We start from the raw sequence: 14,971 nt of genomic DNA, 5'->3' as shown, positions 1-14,971 counted from the left end.
ATTTGTATATAATGAACTAAGATGTTTCTGCTTACCCCTCTCAGTACCAGATCAGGAAAATACTTCCTTCCACATCTGTGTCTTCATACCAATTGCTGTCTTGTATGGAGCTCCTTGGTTCACATGCTTTAGCTGTTGCCGACTGCAGCCCTGCAGCGGAATCCCAGGGGAGCACAGGCTGGTGGTCAGTGTTCAAGGAACGTTTGGATGACCCGCCTAGTCATATGGCTTAGTTTTAGGTAGTCCTGTGAGGAGCTGGGAGTTGGTCTCAATGGTCCTTATGGGTCCTTTCCAACTCCAACAAGATATTCTGTGGCTCTGTGACCTCAGCAGGGCTCCTGTCCCACACCCTGCCCACAGCAGGCTCAGCTGCAGGCTCTGACCAGGCTCCTCAAGGCATTCCCCAGCCAGGACTTGAAAACTCTCCAAGGCTGGAGGCAGCACAGCTTCCCTGTATCCTGGCCCCACTGCCAGGCTGTTCCTGTGGGCAAAAGGCTGCTTCTTATCTCTGGCCTGATCCTCTGGTGTTTCACTTTATCACTGTTGTCCCTCACCCTTTCACCACATACTGATGTGAAAAGCCTGGCTCTTCGTAGATAGCAGGGGGCTGTGTTATGGGGGTTTTGGGGGTCCTCCAAATACCTACTCAGGTCAGCTAATTTAGTTTACCTGTAATCTAAGTTTATGGTTAAATTTAGGCTCAAAGGAAAAATGGATGCTGCAAGTCTGAAAGAGAGCATAGTTAAGCCAAGTTAGGAATACTAGTGAAAGTCCTCTTACATACACTTCCATGCAAAAGGATTACACTGTGAGTGGGAAGGTGCTTTTCTGAAGCCCAAGCCACTGTGATTTAACAAGGCTTGAATTTAGAACAGGTACACAGCTCTGATCATCACTGGAGTCTATTTCTTAGCAGACTCTCTCCTGATTGATTAATGGTCCTTAGCTTCCAGTGCAGCCTTTCTGTGTGGCCTGGGACCCTATGCAAACTCAAACCCAGCTCGCTGACAAATTTTGAGATGGACAACATTGCCCAAGTAAAGTTTGGACAAGTTTGGAACCACAATAAGAGAAAAAATCTTGTGTGTGCTCACAGGTGGATTAACAAAGCTGTAATTACTGAGGGTCTGCCAAAAGGGGAGTCTGAGGTAGACAGCAAGAAATTGGAAGGTGTGCTTCCTCATATAAATTTTGGAAAGATTCTCAGGACCACCCCCCGTACACTGTGATCCCTTGCTCAGTTGCAGAACGTGCCTGCTCTACAGCTGATCGCTTCAACGAGTGATTGTTGGTGGTGCTTACACCACGTTGAAATTGTCCCAGTGTTGTGAGATCAAATGAAAAAAGCACAGGAGCAAAAAGCATATCATCACACTGTGCTGCTGTATGGGAAACCCCTCAAGACACTCCATCTCTTGGCACAGGTACAAAAACACGCAAAACCACAAAGACAGAGAAGCACTTCAACAGTGGCCTTTGGTGCCAAGAGCAAAGTCTGAGCTCAATATTGGTGCTGAGCTCAATAACTTCTGCAGCGCCAGAAGCATATAGTCACAGGCAAACTCTTTACATCAGGTTGCTGACATGGGGAACAACATGGTAGCAATGAATAAGCCACTGAAGAATGATACCAGGATTGCTGAGACCATGGTGATACAGTTCTGATGCAGAGGCAGAAAGTGTGGTCTTACTGCATTTTGCTTTCAGCTTGTCTGGACAAAACAGCTCCTGAAGAGGCACTCCTCAGTGCCAGAAGGGCTGAGATTTCACAGAAACTGCAGGGACCTGGAAAGTCTCTGGTCAAACAGTATAATCCAGAGTGCTGTATCTAATAGCTATCTAACAGTCCCCAAAGTCATAGATAAACATCTGGCTTTCCACACTTTAAAACATGAGCATAGGCTGCAGTTGTGGAACCTTTAGGAACTTCCAGGAAAAATGTACATAGCAGGGAGGGTTACATGGAGGAAAAGGAAAAGAGGCTGATGCACAGACTATCAAATTTGTTTTCCTTCCTATTAGTGCTGGTTCTGTAGAGTATATAGGTAGAAAATAGTACTGGACAAGCACACTGTGATGGTGCGGTAATTGATATCAAGACCTGACCACAAAGCAGGTGGCACAAAGCGGTCAGAGTGACCATCAAGTAACTCTGCTGGAGCTAAAATCAAGGGAAAGGCTCCAACAGCTCAGCTGTTTGTTCCCAGCATACAGAAAAGCTGTGCACTGAAAAAATTCATTCCACATGTGATGGCAACACAGAACAAATGAGAAAGGGATCCTCTTGCAGCTACTGGTGGTGACTGCAGAGCAGCAACAGATGGGTTACAAATCCATTCAGGTTCTGTTCTGCTGAGTTGGAAAGAGTTTGCATTTTCTTTTGAGTCTGCTGCCTGCTGAGGAGGAATGACGTAGTCTCAGAAAGTCTTCAGTGCTAACTCTAGGTCTATCTTTGGCTTTGCCAGAATGTAGAGATAAAGATAACTTTTTCCCTGCCTGTCATCATTGGATAAAAAAAAGAAAAAAAAAAAAAGATAACACATCTACCCCAATAATTACAGAATCTCGATTTTTCCTGCATGGTTTAAACAACTGGCAAAGTAAGCAACTGACCAGACAGAACTAGACATAGAAGGCAGCCATGTCCTCTAGGTCTCTGGGACCTAGTTCTGTGCTCTGTAGCATGTCTAGCATTCTATGTATTCATTTGAGGTACTTGGCTCTAGCTATATCACAGGCTTCACGTAGCTTAATGATTCCAGCTCAGAGCTGGAAAATCTGTCATATATACTGCTGTGGATTATGTTCAAGGAGTTCATAGTCAGACCTGAATCAGACTACACCCACAGTGAAAAAAAAAAATCCCCAAACCATCCAGAATAATAAACTCTTGCAGACACAAATAGCAGTTCTAATATGGAAATGTGCTGATGTACCATTTTCTACTCACAAACTCACAGTAACTGTTCAGAAGATGGCTCACACATCTTAACAGATTATCCAGGAATTGGACACTTTCTGTGGGTTAAGACTGCACCAATGGGACTGCAATTTCTATAAGCAGCAAACTGCGAAAACAATGCTTTTCTTGATAGCTAATTCTCTGTGAATGAAATGAGTGAAAACAAAAGGCTTATTTCTTGGGAAAAAGTATGTTTCTGAAGAGTTGTCATGGTAAGCACAGTGTGTTGCTTTGAACTGCTGCACTCATGTCTGTGCTGCTATATACATATGGCAGTATGGCCAGAGGAGCTTTCAGCAGAGAAATGTCCTTTTGGTCTGCTATTTGAACCAATATGCCAACTCAGTAATTATTTTACATTTTGAGAGTCTGCTCTAAAACATGTTTGCTTCCCCCATGTAACTAGTCAGACACCTCATTTTGCATAAAAGGTTCGTTTCCAGTCTTAAAAAAAGAATTTGGACACTGAGTCATGTGAACAGGATGGCATCCTCTAGACCTGTTACAACTGAGTGATACGTAACTGCCACCTTTGGCTACATTGCAAAGAAACCATTATAAAATATGGCCTACCCACACAGCAAACTTCAGTCTTTGAAAACTCAATTTGCTTTAAAACAAAGAAAACTTTTGCATGCTCTGGTGTATGCACAAATACTTCCCTACTCTAAAATACAGACTGAATTTCTGTCTGTGCCATGGCTTACCTGCTGAAGCTGTTACAGACTACAATGAAGCCTATCAAGAAACCAGCCTGTTAAGAAACCACATGAAACCAGATTTCACCATACCTCTGGGTTATGCATGCTGACGTATCTTGACTCATACCTCTGAAAAAAAGACTGATTTTTCTATTTATAATTCAGTCTCAGTATGAAACAGTTCATCTTGAACTCTAATTTCCACCCAAATTATTTCTAGTTTTACCAGTGGGTTACATCTAACCTGGCAAGTTAAACTCCAGATTTTTCTATTCAAGACCGAAGCTCAGAAATTTAAGGTTTTAACTGCATCTTTGTTTCGCTTAGGATATAAGAAAGCCTGCTCCTTGTATATGAAGCTTTGTACCTTGACAAACCAAGGCTACTGGAGCAAGCAAGCAGAATATACACCATATTTGCCTTTCCCAATATTCCTTTTTAAAAGCTTTGTGGAAAGTTTTCTAGCAAAATGGATCAGGCATACAAGATAATTTTCAGTTTCATCAAGCACTGCATTTTCATATTTTCCCTTTTCTCAGGGATTCTATGTATCGTTTAGTCTTCTCCTTACTAATGAATCCTAACACCCAAACCTCTGGGTCCTACTCAAAAACAGGGAATACTTCCCCTCAGACTACTCCTGTATTATTCTAGGAAATCCTGATCTAAACTAGGAGTCTCCAAATCCAAAATTATATCTGAGGTGAAGTTTCTGGAAGCTAAGCTGTAGAAGCTCAGCTAGCCTGTTGTAAAGAAAAGTGTAGCAGAACTTTACACAGCTCTTCACTCGAGAGTGACACCTTAACAGTCACTGCAACAACCACGTGGAAGAAGGTAACTCATTTCTTGCCAAACATTGTTACAACAGAAGAGATGGTGCTTTTCATCTAGAAGGTAACAGTATCCATCTTGAATGCCCATTCTGCCCAGAGTCTACTGAATAAAACTGACATGGCTTAAAAAAAAATAAAAAAAAGATAGATGCCTAATTGACAGAATAATAATATCATTTTAGGAAAAGGAATGCAGAAGTGCTGCAATAATCTCATTAAGCACTAGTTCAATCAAAGAGCACTTTTCAAAACAGAATTTGAAGAATGAAGCCAAAGGTAACAACTGTGCAAAGCCATCAAGTATACTCTGAATAAGCTACTGCTACAAAGCTAAGTTACCGTGAGCATTGTGTCAGGAAAAAAAACCCCAAAACCTCAAGTCATGAACAACAACTTGTTACAGCTAGGAAAAACAGCCAGGGAGGCATAAAGCTTAGAAACTACAAAAATTAAATTAACAATTTATAACTACAGAAGCAATTAGTAATTTAGAAATACAGCTGAAGTAGTGTGGACCAGCATACCATAAGAACACACAGGAAGATGTCTGAGTGTTTGCAGAATTAGTTACTTGAAGCACATCCAACATCAGTTTGCAGTAGCAGGGAAATGGGGCAAGTATGGTAAACAAAGGAAGTATTAATACTTCACCCGCAAACTATTTAAGCCCATACATGAATATAATGAAATATTTAGGCTGCAAGTGTTGTACTGTGGTAAAGTTTCTAGGAAGATAATATCACATAAACCAATTCAGCAATTACAAGGAAAAAGTGCAAAGCAGTCAGCAAGCAGAGTCAGTGTTGAGTGGAGTTTCAACTAGCAAAATATCCTTTCTGTACAGCTTTGTACCATGATTCTCATTTCAAGAACATCACTGGATGTTCTTTCTGTTGACAAGGAACAGTTCGGTAACACTTAGTATAATTACACTTTAATGAAACATTAAAGTTCTTCCTAAAATGTTATAAAGATATAATACATTTGTAATATAATGTAAAGGCTCTACATGAAAATGAAATGTCTTGGTAAAAAATACAGATTAAATGTTACTGCAGCAAAACAAAGTCATTACAATTACATTTGTGGATTTATTTTTTTTTTTAAATAAAACCAGCACTACTGACTGGCACATACAGACAAAATACAGAGAGAGTTTTCTTCCTTGGTACAGTATTCAATCAAGTAGCACTGCAACAAACATTGATTTCATGCATAAGTGCAGACAGGATTTTAAACTCTGCATATAGTACTAATTTCAGCTTTTGTACAGCCCCATTTGCAACACATTCCTGCCAAACCCAGAGATTCTCGTTTTCTTCTGGGATACGTAGCCCAAAGATAACTGTTTGACCCCATGGGGTTTGCAATTCCTGTTCCTCCCCTGTCCTTCTGAACAGCTTCCTCCAGCTGGTGAACAAGTTCTTTGAAGTCATCTGCCGCAGGTACATATTCATTATAGTAATTTAAACTATACAAGTCCTTAAACATCTCCCATCCAAGAAGCAGGCTGCTTCTCTGCAACTGCTCCACTTCAGGACCCAAAATTGATTGCAGCTTTAAGTTTCCCAGTAGTTTGTTACTTGCTGTTTGTGTAGACTCTGTTTAAAGAGAAGACTTTTGTTACTGCAGGACTATCAAGAGGAGCATGGAGCTTTAAGAAATAGCAACAAAACAAAGCACTGTTATCTGGCAGAACTGTCAGTACTGCATAGTCTCCACTCCATGATTTACTTACAGCTTACTTTTAGGGGAATCTGTGTTTTAAAGGCCACACTGCCTGTCAAACATGGAGAGCACATGGCTGCAACTGTACATCTTATCACATCTGCAGTGCAACTGATACAGAAGTGTCAAAAATGCTATAAAAATAAAATTTTGTTGTAAAGACGTACCCAGAAACCACACAGACCTATGTCATGTAGGTCATGAATTGGGTTAGATCACTCCTCTCCCATGCACAATCACACAAGTAGCATCATATGAAGAACAAACATAGGGAGGACTAAATAAGCAAATATTGTATGTAAACTGCTTCTTACAGATTGTATATTTCTATAGCTATATTCAGCTGATACTTTCCACTCATTTCTTTCATTTCTCAAGGTCTCAAGGTATAGACCAGAGGCTTGTAGAATTTACTTAAACACCCTGCACCTTGCTGACTGAAGTGTTCTCAAAAATCCAGCAACTTCCTTTCACCCTATGCGTTTCTCTTGCTTTTACTTATGCAAGGCAATTAGCATTGCTTATTTCAGCTAATGTGAAGAAAAGAAGCTACTTCAAATCCTTAAGTTTAAAAAAATCCAAAGTGTTTGTCTTGTGGTCTTAATGCTGTTAATAAGAGGGGTTTTGTTTCAGAAAGCTGAAAGAACTTGAGAACATCTGGTAAATGTTATATTAATATGGCTAATTAATATACAGAAGCTAACTTTCAGATTGAACAGCTGCCTGAATATGTACAAAAACAGAAGTGGTTGTAGCTACTTTACTAATTAGACAGCAACTGCTACTTAGTAGTCTTTCAGGGCAGGTAGGACTTTTAGTTAGACAGCAAGGCAGCACGGTGGGGGCTCCCCATGACAGTGACTGATGCTCTCAGAAACGACTGTTAACAAAAAGGAAAACAAAGTTGGCTGGGAAAGAACACAATCTCAGCAGCGGCTGTACATACATAATTTCTTGTAAGTACAAAGGTGATTTATTTTCTACTCAACCTGTTGCGAGGAAAAGCAAAAAAAAAACCACTCTCCAAGAAATCCAAAATACCAGCTTCATTAACCGCCTGAGGTTAACAGCCCGTTTGAACAAGAAAAAAAGCAGTTCTTCCATTACGCATTTTACATCTAAATCCAATTTTTGTCCTTGTCAAAAACGTCATTTTCACCATTCAAAATACCGACATAAATCAGAGTCATCACTTAAAATAACTGTTAACATTACTGTAGCTTGACAACAAAGCCCAGAAAACATCAGCTTACACTTTCTTAATATACTGGACTTGGAACACGTGACACTATTATCTGAGAAATATTTCACCAACCAGCCGTTTCACCGAGTAACCCTAAAGCAGTTCTTGCCGTTTCAGCTGTTACTGAAGCACCAGAGCCCCATCCACGCTCCAAGGTGCCAACTCCTGCACGGAGCAGCGCAGGCGAGTAATAAAACAACCCCGAACGACCCCGCACCCTGTAACGGCCCCAGCACAGCCCGCTGAGAGGGGCACAGCTCCCAGCCCCGGGCCCCCCAGCCCGCGCCGCACCTCCCCGCACGGCCACAAAGGCGGGGGGGGGGGGGGGGGAAGGTGTGTTTTTTCGTAGTTTTTTTTTTTCAAATAGAGAGTTCAGCGAGCCTCGGGCGCCGCAGGGCTGCTCGGGGCAGAGCAACGTCTCCGAACAGACCGAAAACTTCGCAGGTTGCCCCGGCTAACAACGCCCCACCGACGGCCGCGTCTTTTCCTCCGATTTTGCGGGTCTCCCTTCGCAAGTCGCGGGAGCGCGGCCCGCAGCGACAAGGGGAGGGACGGGGACGCTCCCGCCGCGGCTCGGGGGGGGAGAGGCGGGAAGCGCCGCGGGGCGCTCGCCCTTCCCCGCCGCCCCTCACCGCAGCTGTCCCGGGCGAGGCCAGAGGCGCCCCGAGACCACCTCCGCCCGGGGCTTGGGCGGGCGGCGCCGCGCCCCACGGCCGCCTGGCAGGGCTGAGCCCTCAGGCCCAGCCACCGCCCGCGCCCCGTCCGTCCCCGCCCGCTCCGCGGACACTCACTCACCGGCCGCGGGCGCCGGCTCCATGGCCAGCAGGGAGAGCCGCTTCCAGCGGGACCCGCCGCAGGTGAAGATGACGGCGCGGATGAACTCCCTGCCGCACAGCTTCACCCCGTACCCGTCCCCCTCGCCCGCGGGGAACGCGGCGGCCGCCACGCCCCGGCCGCGGAGCTGCCCCGGGGGCGCCGCGCAGAGCAGCACCGCCGCGGCGCAGAGGAGTCGCAGGCTGGCCCCCATGGCGCGCGCCGCCCGTGCCGTGCCCGTGCCGTGCCGGTGACCGTGCCCGTCCCGCCCGGCGGCTGCCCGCGCTCACGGCCTCGAGGCCACCCGCCGCCGCCCCGCGTGCCGCGCGCGCTGCCGCGGCCGCCGCCGCCTCCCGCCTTTTATGCGCTGAGGGCGGCGCTGAGTCACCGCCCCCGGCTCGGACGCCCCGCTGCTGGCCCCGGCTCCCTGGCCGGGCAGTCCCTGTGCCTGAAACGGGCGTCGAGGCACCCTCGGGCACAGCTCCCTCCTCTGTCCGCCCGTTGCTGGCTGTCGCGGCTCCTCACGCCCCGGTGAAGATGTACCCACCTTCGGCCGCCCTCCTCGGGCTCCCGGCTACCCACCGACCTGGAGACATACTCCAGCCCCTCCGCCACACCACTCCCTCTCCATCTTTGCTTTTCCTGGTGGCGGTCATGTACCAGTTGCCAATGCCCTCTCAAATGACCCTTAAAATGTGAAAAACTTTTTTGCTCCTCTGTTATTTTCCCTTGCAGATCCAGAATCTGCATAACTACTGCTATCTCCTAAAAAAGCTGGCTGAAGCAAAAAGACAGAAGCAAGTAAGGTAAAATAAACATGCTTCTGCAGAACACAAGCTGTGGACCCCTGAGGTGGGATTTAATAGCCTGAATTCCTCTCCAGTTTGTTTTTCTCGAAACCCACGTTCAGTGGCAGCCATGGGCACCCAGGCATCAAGAGATGCCCCGGCTGAGATGCGTGTCCTGGGGCTGTGGAGCTCCATGCCTGTGTTTCACCAGCAGCCCACAGCAGGCTCTCACTGACACAGGTGGCATTCTTTGCACTCACCAAGCAGAACTATGCACCCTCTGAAAGTAAACTTTGCTTTTGTTTGTTTGTTTGTTTGTTTTCCAGAACAATAGTAAGAAGGGGATGCTGTTCCCTTTTATAAACAGTCACACTGTGGAAAAGCAGAAAAGTTAATCTCTAAAACTGCAACAAATCTGTTGTCTATAGATCCTTTTGCATGAGGGCTATGCATTCTAGCCCTTGAATACTGTTAGCGTACAGAGAAAAACCCTCAAAAGTCAATTTAGAAGGAGAGCACAAAGCAGACAAGCATCCACAGCCTAGTGTACAAAGGTGAATGATTCACCTGTGCTGGCAGAGAAGACATAAGACTCCAATCACATTTTCAAGGACTTGGGTGTTTTACACTGAACTGGATCTGGAAAGAGGCCGTGGAGAGCTAAAATAGTGAGCAACCTGCAAAGGTATCTACAGTTGGACTTTCTTTTTGGCCCAGTCTTAAATCTTTTAGACTGTAGTACCACTTCAACAGTAGACAGCGTCATCCAGACTGTTACTAGGATGCAATCCACGTAAGTGGAGGCTGCCAGTCCAAAAATCCCGGAGAACAAAACCTTGATCTGTTTCTCCCTCAGTTAAAGTCTTAACTGCTATTCTGTCACAGACAAGTTCTGCAGGATCACAACCTGTACTTTTAAGGAGAGCAACAGCAGCTTGATCTTGTTAACATCGCAGACTTTTTCTGAAAATACCCATCGTATCAGGTGAACTTACTCGTAGACTGTAAGTAGTCTTATAGGCAAGGGAATTGTTTTCAGTGACTGGAGAGCAGTAGTTGTGTGCAATAGCACTACCAGGACTTTCAGGGCAATAAGGAAGGTTCCTCTGCCTCAGGCAGTGACTGACCTGGTGACTTACTTAGCTTGCAAACTAATGTATTTTATACCCCACTTTGATGCCCATACCCAATACTGGATCCAGTCTTTAAAAGCAGCAAAATGTCAGGTATGTCTTTCTCAGAGTTTTTACCAGGGATTTCTGAGAGAGGTCCCCAAACAGCAGGCTGATTTGTCAATCTAGCTGGAAAACTCCTGATCCTCCCCATGCTTTACTTTCCAAGTTATCTGGACCATCAGTTACTGTGGTGCCACATCTAACTCTCCCTAAGCAAAGGCTGGCATTATGGTGGCCTTTAGGTTTTTGGTAAGAACCTCATTTTTACAACCGTCAGAAGTATGTAACCTCTGACTACAGCTGCTACATGGCAAGCCCTCAAGACTGGAAAGCAAATTGTTCAAAACATTTTCTCTGACCTCGTCTGCTTTTTTGTCAGGGCTACTGAATGTGAAAAACAATACTTTCCATGCTTTCCATTGTGCTTGTTGGTAGGTGATAAAGCACAAGTTGCCAAAGAGGCCTTGGAGAGAATGTCTTCTCAAGACATTCATAACTCCTCAGGGGAACCCACACCGCAGCGCCCTCCATCACTCTTCTTGTTGAAAAGCATTGGCTACAAATGCTCTTTTGCTAGGATTAAAGACTGCGACAACAGGCAGCAGGTTAATGAGTTTTATTAAGGATCATATCTGAATGACTTGGCAGTAGTTTGACGTTGCTTAATGTCACTACGCTTAATGCTGTTTCACTAGTAGGATATATTGCTCAGTATTTTATCTTCCAGACATATTTTAGTAACATTGCCTTTGCATCTAGGTCTTTCTATTACATCTACTATGATTTGAACTTACTATATTAGTCACATAATCAACCATACAGGATTTTATACAAATATACAATCTCTCAGTAATATGTCATGAATTTAAATCAAGTCAGAGGTTAGGTTTATCTGTTCATCATAGCTAGAAAAACTATTTCTATTCAAAACAATGCATGCAGAAGAAAATTAATTTAAATACAACCAATATGAATTAACCGTCCACATTCTTACTCTTTGTATTATAAAGTAGAACAGACGACAGCAAAGAAAAGCATTTTGATTCATGATTTGTAGGGTCTTGCAAAGTAAGTACATCCAGTGTACTGTCTCAATGCAAGTATTTTGTATTTTTAAGTTTCGTAAAATAAGGTAAAGGTAATTGTACCATTTCTCTCCCTTGCACTAGATTTTGAATCTGCTGGCCAATAGCAATCAAAGTTTGTTAGAGGGTAGAGGATGTTTCATGAGAACAAATGGCTAAATAGAAAAGACACCCTTTAACAATACCTTGATAGCCTTGAATACCTTGAGTGAAAGGCATATTCACATGTTAAATGTCAATCTACACAGATGATCAGAAGTAGGACAGAAATGCACAGACTTCAGTAGTCTTTGTTTTCAGAGACTTCATTTCAAATTCATACAATTCACAGCTGCAAACTGCTCAGTTTTTGAAAGCTGCCCAAACCTGAATTTAAAATATTTTTAATATTTTAAGTTTGCTTAGTACCAGACAGAATTCTGCAAGACGTGAACTACAGCTGCATGTATGTGATTGGTGATGAAGTACCCAGCTGTCTTCATTACATGTGAGTTTTAGAAAGCAGTTCACCTTTAATAAAGCTAATAGTTAAAAAACGAAGAAATCCAAGCATTGTTATATGTATGTGTATGTGTAAGTGCTTTCCCCTTCTACTTTTAAAAGTAGTGATATGCAGTCATAGTCATAAGACAACTTCAAAACATTTAGGAAGGGGCTGTAAGAATCAAATTTCCCCATTGCAAGGAAGGGTTCAGAAAAGTTACATCATTCATCCCAGCAATGAAGGAAGGAGCCCAAACTGGACCCCCAAAGTGACTTTGCTTGTTTCTCAACAATACTCATGTCCTATCAAAACCAGATTAAGAAGTGTGGGGCAGGCAGTTCATGGCTCACAAGTAGTGTGCAGTTTCTTGGATTCTAAATAAGTCATATCCATAATGAGAACATGAAGAGTTTAATTTTGACATCCTAATCAAGACTTAGCTCTTGCTTTCCTGGAAGAATCCTGCTCTGAGTGACATTGATTCAGGATACATGGCTATCAGACATTACAACCAGAAAAACCGACAGGATTAATGTAAGAATAGTGCCCTCGGGTCAGAACAAGCTCCCCCTGCAGTTACTCTTCTCTTCCACAGTGATTCATGAAAACAAAGACTGTTGCGGTTAAGTCTTACAGCTGAAGCCAGGTGACCACCAATGACAGAAGGCAGCAGGATGTTTTAGGTGTTTTATTTATTTCCATGAGTACAACTGGTATGATGATTACAGACAACTTGTGCTGTAAGCATCTATTTCCCTGAAGCAGACCCTGTCAAAGGTAAGCTTTCCTGCTTTCTTTCATTGTTCTCTGAAGGAAATCACACAGTTCAACCACTCTGCGGCTGGATATCTGTGTGACAGATATGACTGGGCTTGGCACATGCAAGCAGTAGAATAAATACTCTGTAACAAAGAATGACCATCTTCAAATAAAAAACATGTATTTATCAAGAAAAAAGTAAAGCTAACAGTAAAAAATAAAGGCAGTAAATATGACTAACCTTTAATTTGTTGACAACCTTTGGCACATTCTACATAGCCTGTTCAAATCCATTTCTGGGTTTGGCATTAGACTGTCCTGCTTAAAGCCTGTTACTTTTCCCTTATAAATTTGGTAACTTTCACTGATACTTGCTGTGTAACACTGAATTAAATTTGCCCCATTTCCATCACTTTTTAGTGTAGACTCTTGCAATGGTTTAAAACAACTGATCTAAGTTTAACCTTTGGGAGAAAAAAAATCTCAAATTTAGCTAGGATGGAGTCATAAATGGCTATTCTATTATCTCTTAAAACTCCTGTATAGGTCATTATTTTGCTTAAGTCTGCTTGCTTTAACACCGCTTGCCTTTTGATCCAACACCATAGCCAGCAATCTATTGCAAACACAGAGATACCAATTCCTAATTCACAGTGAATAGGACTACGGTATTTCTTAATTTTCTAGGACTTGTAAGTAAAACTGCTGTATGGACTTATTACAAATGCTCTCTTGTAAAACTGTCTTTCATAGGATTAAAAGGTAGGTTAAAAGGCACAGGTGGAGACACACAAATACCAAAACAAGCTGGCTTATTGTTTTTCTTTCTTGGAAGAAAGAATATCAATAGATGACAGAGATTGAAACTTAAAAGGCTGTTAAAACTTCTTCAAAATTAAAGCAAGGTGGACTTCAGAACTTGAAGGAAAGGTAGCAGATGATCTGTTGCTCAAAACAAAATAAAAACAAAACAAGCAGGGATACATATGCCCTAATGGTAGTACGTAATATAGCAGCAAGTGGTGAGGAGTTACACTACAGGACAGGCAGAAAATGTGAGGTGGTCTTGGGCTGCATTTTGTGAGCTTAAGAACATGTGTAGTACCATAGGCTGAGTTAAGGCATGCCTTCCAAGACAATTAAAATCATTGCCTTAAATCCTAACCAGCCAAATTTTAGACCAAGCTATTGTAACCAAACAAGCTATTATAACCCGTATTTCACTCTGCATGTTAAAATGCATCACATTTGATACAGACTGAATGCATTGTTAACACGCAGAGGACAGAATCAATTACAGCAGTGATTGTATGCAGAAGTGAAAGCACTTTCAGAAATCAATTGTACACAGTTATGGAAACTCTGCTATTAATTTCTTCTATGTTGAGAACCTTTTGTTTTATTACATATTCACCTGCCTTACTGTAACAATATTCTAATTTTAGTCAACTAGTCCTCAAAAACTGATTTGGGGCATTATATCCAGCTGGAATTTAATGTTTGACTCAACAGATTGTCAGTGCAAACTTAGTTCATTACTGGATGTTTTTTGAGCATCTGTGTGTTGATGAATGATGTTTTTCATTTCACAGTTAGACTATTGCTAGAAGAGTTTCCATGCAAAACACAAAATAATCTGTTTTTAAACAAGACTTCCAACATAGAAAGATGCATTTTTTGCCACATGTAGCATCAGAAACATTAAAATATACTAAAATTATATTCTTAGTATATACCATGCTAGAGCAAAGACATGCAAAAGTCCCTCAGTTTTTCAATACTTGTAAGGCTCCTTGGATGTACCGATTACAAAATCATACAGTAATAATTTTGCTTGCTGTTAGCCTAAGTTAATATTCATCTTAGTAGTGAAACTCCGATTTCATGTAAACAAATTATCCTGAGTTTCAGAATGTCAAACAAGCATGAAAAAGATTCAGGAAGCAGCTACATAATCTGTTTTCTCTTTTTGAGAAATTATCTCTTCTCATACTTTAATACAGATTTTCCGAAGAGTAAGACATACAGTTAGCGAGTGACATGTTTACTTCTGAAGCTACTTCTGATAAAAGCTGTTTATTTCAGAATTCGAAGCAGAGATGGTGAGTTTACTGCCTAAAGAACAGCAAATAAAAAGTGTCTTATTTATCAAAGAAGCTGTCTATTCCTGACTTCAAATTGAGCTGTGCATCCTTAAATATACTAATTATCACCATGTTTATACAATTTTTTAACTACCAATTACTTTATTTTTGTTGATTATAGTGAGTTTGTTCAGCACCAGACATTTTTACTACAGGTGAAAGTTATTTTCAGACTCTAAATAAACAGTGGAAATTCAGTATTTCATTCTAAACAAGAAAAATATACCACAGCAATAATGGATATTTTCAAGACACA

General features: G+C 42.4%; 1 protein-coding gene across 1 annotated transcript; it reads right to left on the bottom strand.

Moving 5' to 3' along the window:
* Window positions 1-5,598: 5,598 nt before the first annotated feature.
* On the bottom strand, window positions 5,599-8,515 carry LOC129782774 (relaxin-3-like). The gene is made up of 2 exons (XM_055791464.1): window positions 8,263-8,515; window positions 5,599-6,097 (listed from the first exon to the last, which is right to left on the bottom strand). Exons 1-2 carry the CDS (start codon window positions 8,492-8,494, stop codon window positions 5,730-5,732), a joined length of 600 nt encoding a protein of 199 aa, XP_055647439.1. The 5' UTR covers window positions 8,495-8,515; the 3' UTR covers window positions 5,599-5,729.
* Between the last annotated feature and the right edge of the window lie 6,456 nt (window positions 8,516-14,971).

This window comes from Falco peregrinus, chromosome Z (assembly GCF_023634155.1).
Source record: "Falco peregrinus isolate bFalPer1 chromosome Z, bFalPer1.pri, whole genome shotgun sequence".
In the NCBI taxonomy this organism is placed as follows: domain Eukaryota; kingdom Metazoa; phylum Chordata; class Aves; order Falconiformes; family Falconidae; genus Falco; species Falco peregrinus.
Note: the sequence above shows the minus strand (reverse complement) of the source record. Positions and strands in the feature narration are given on the sequence as shown.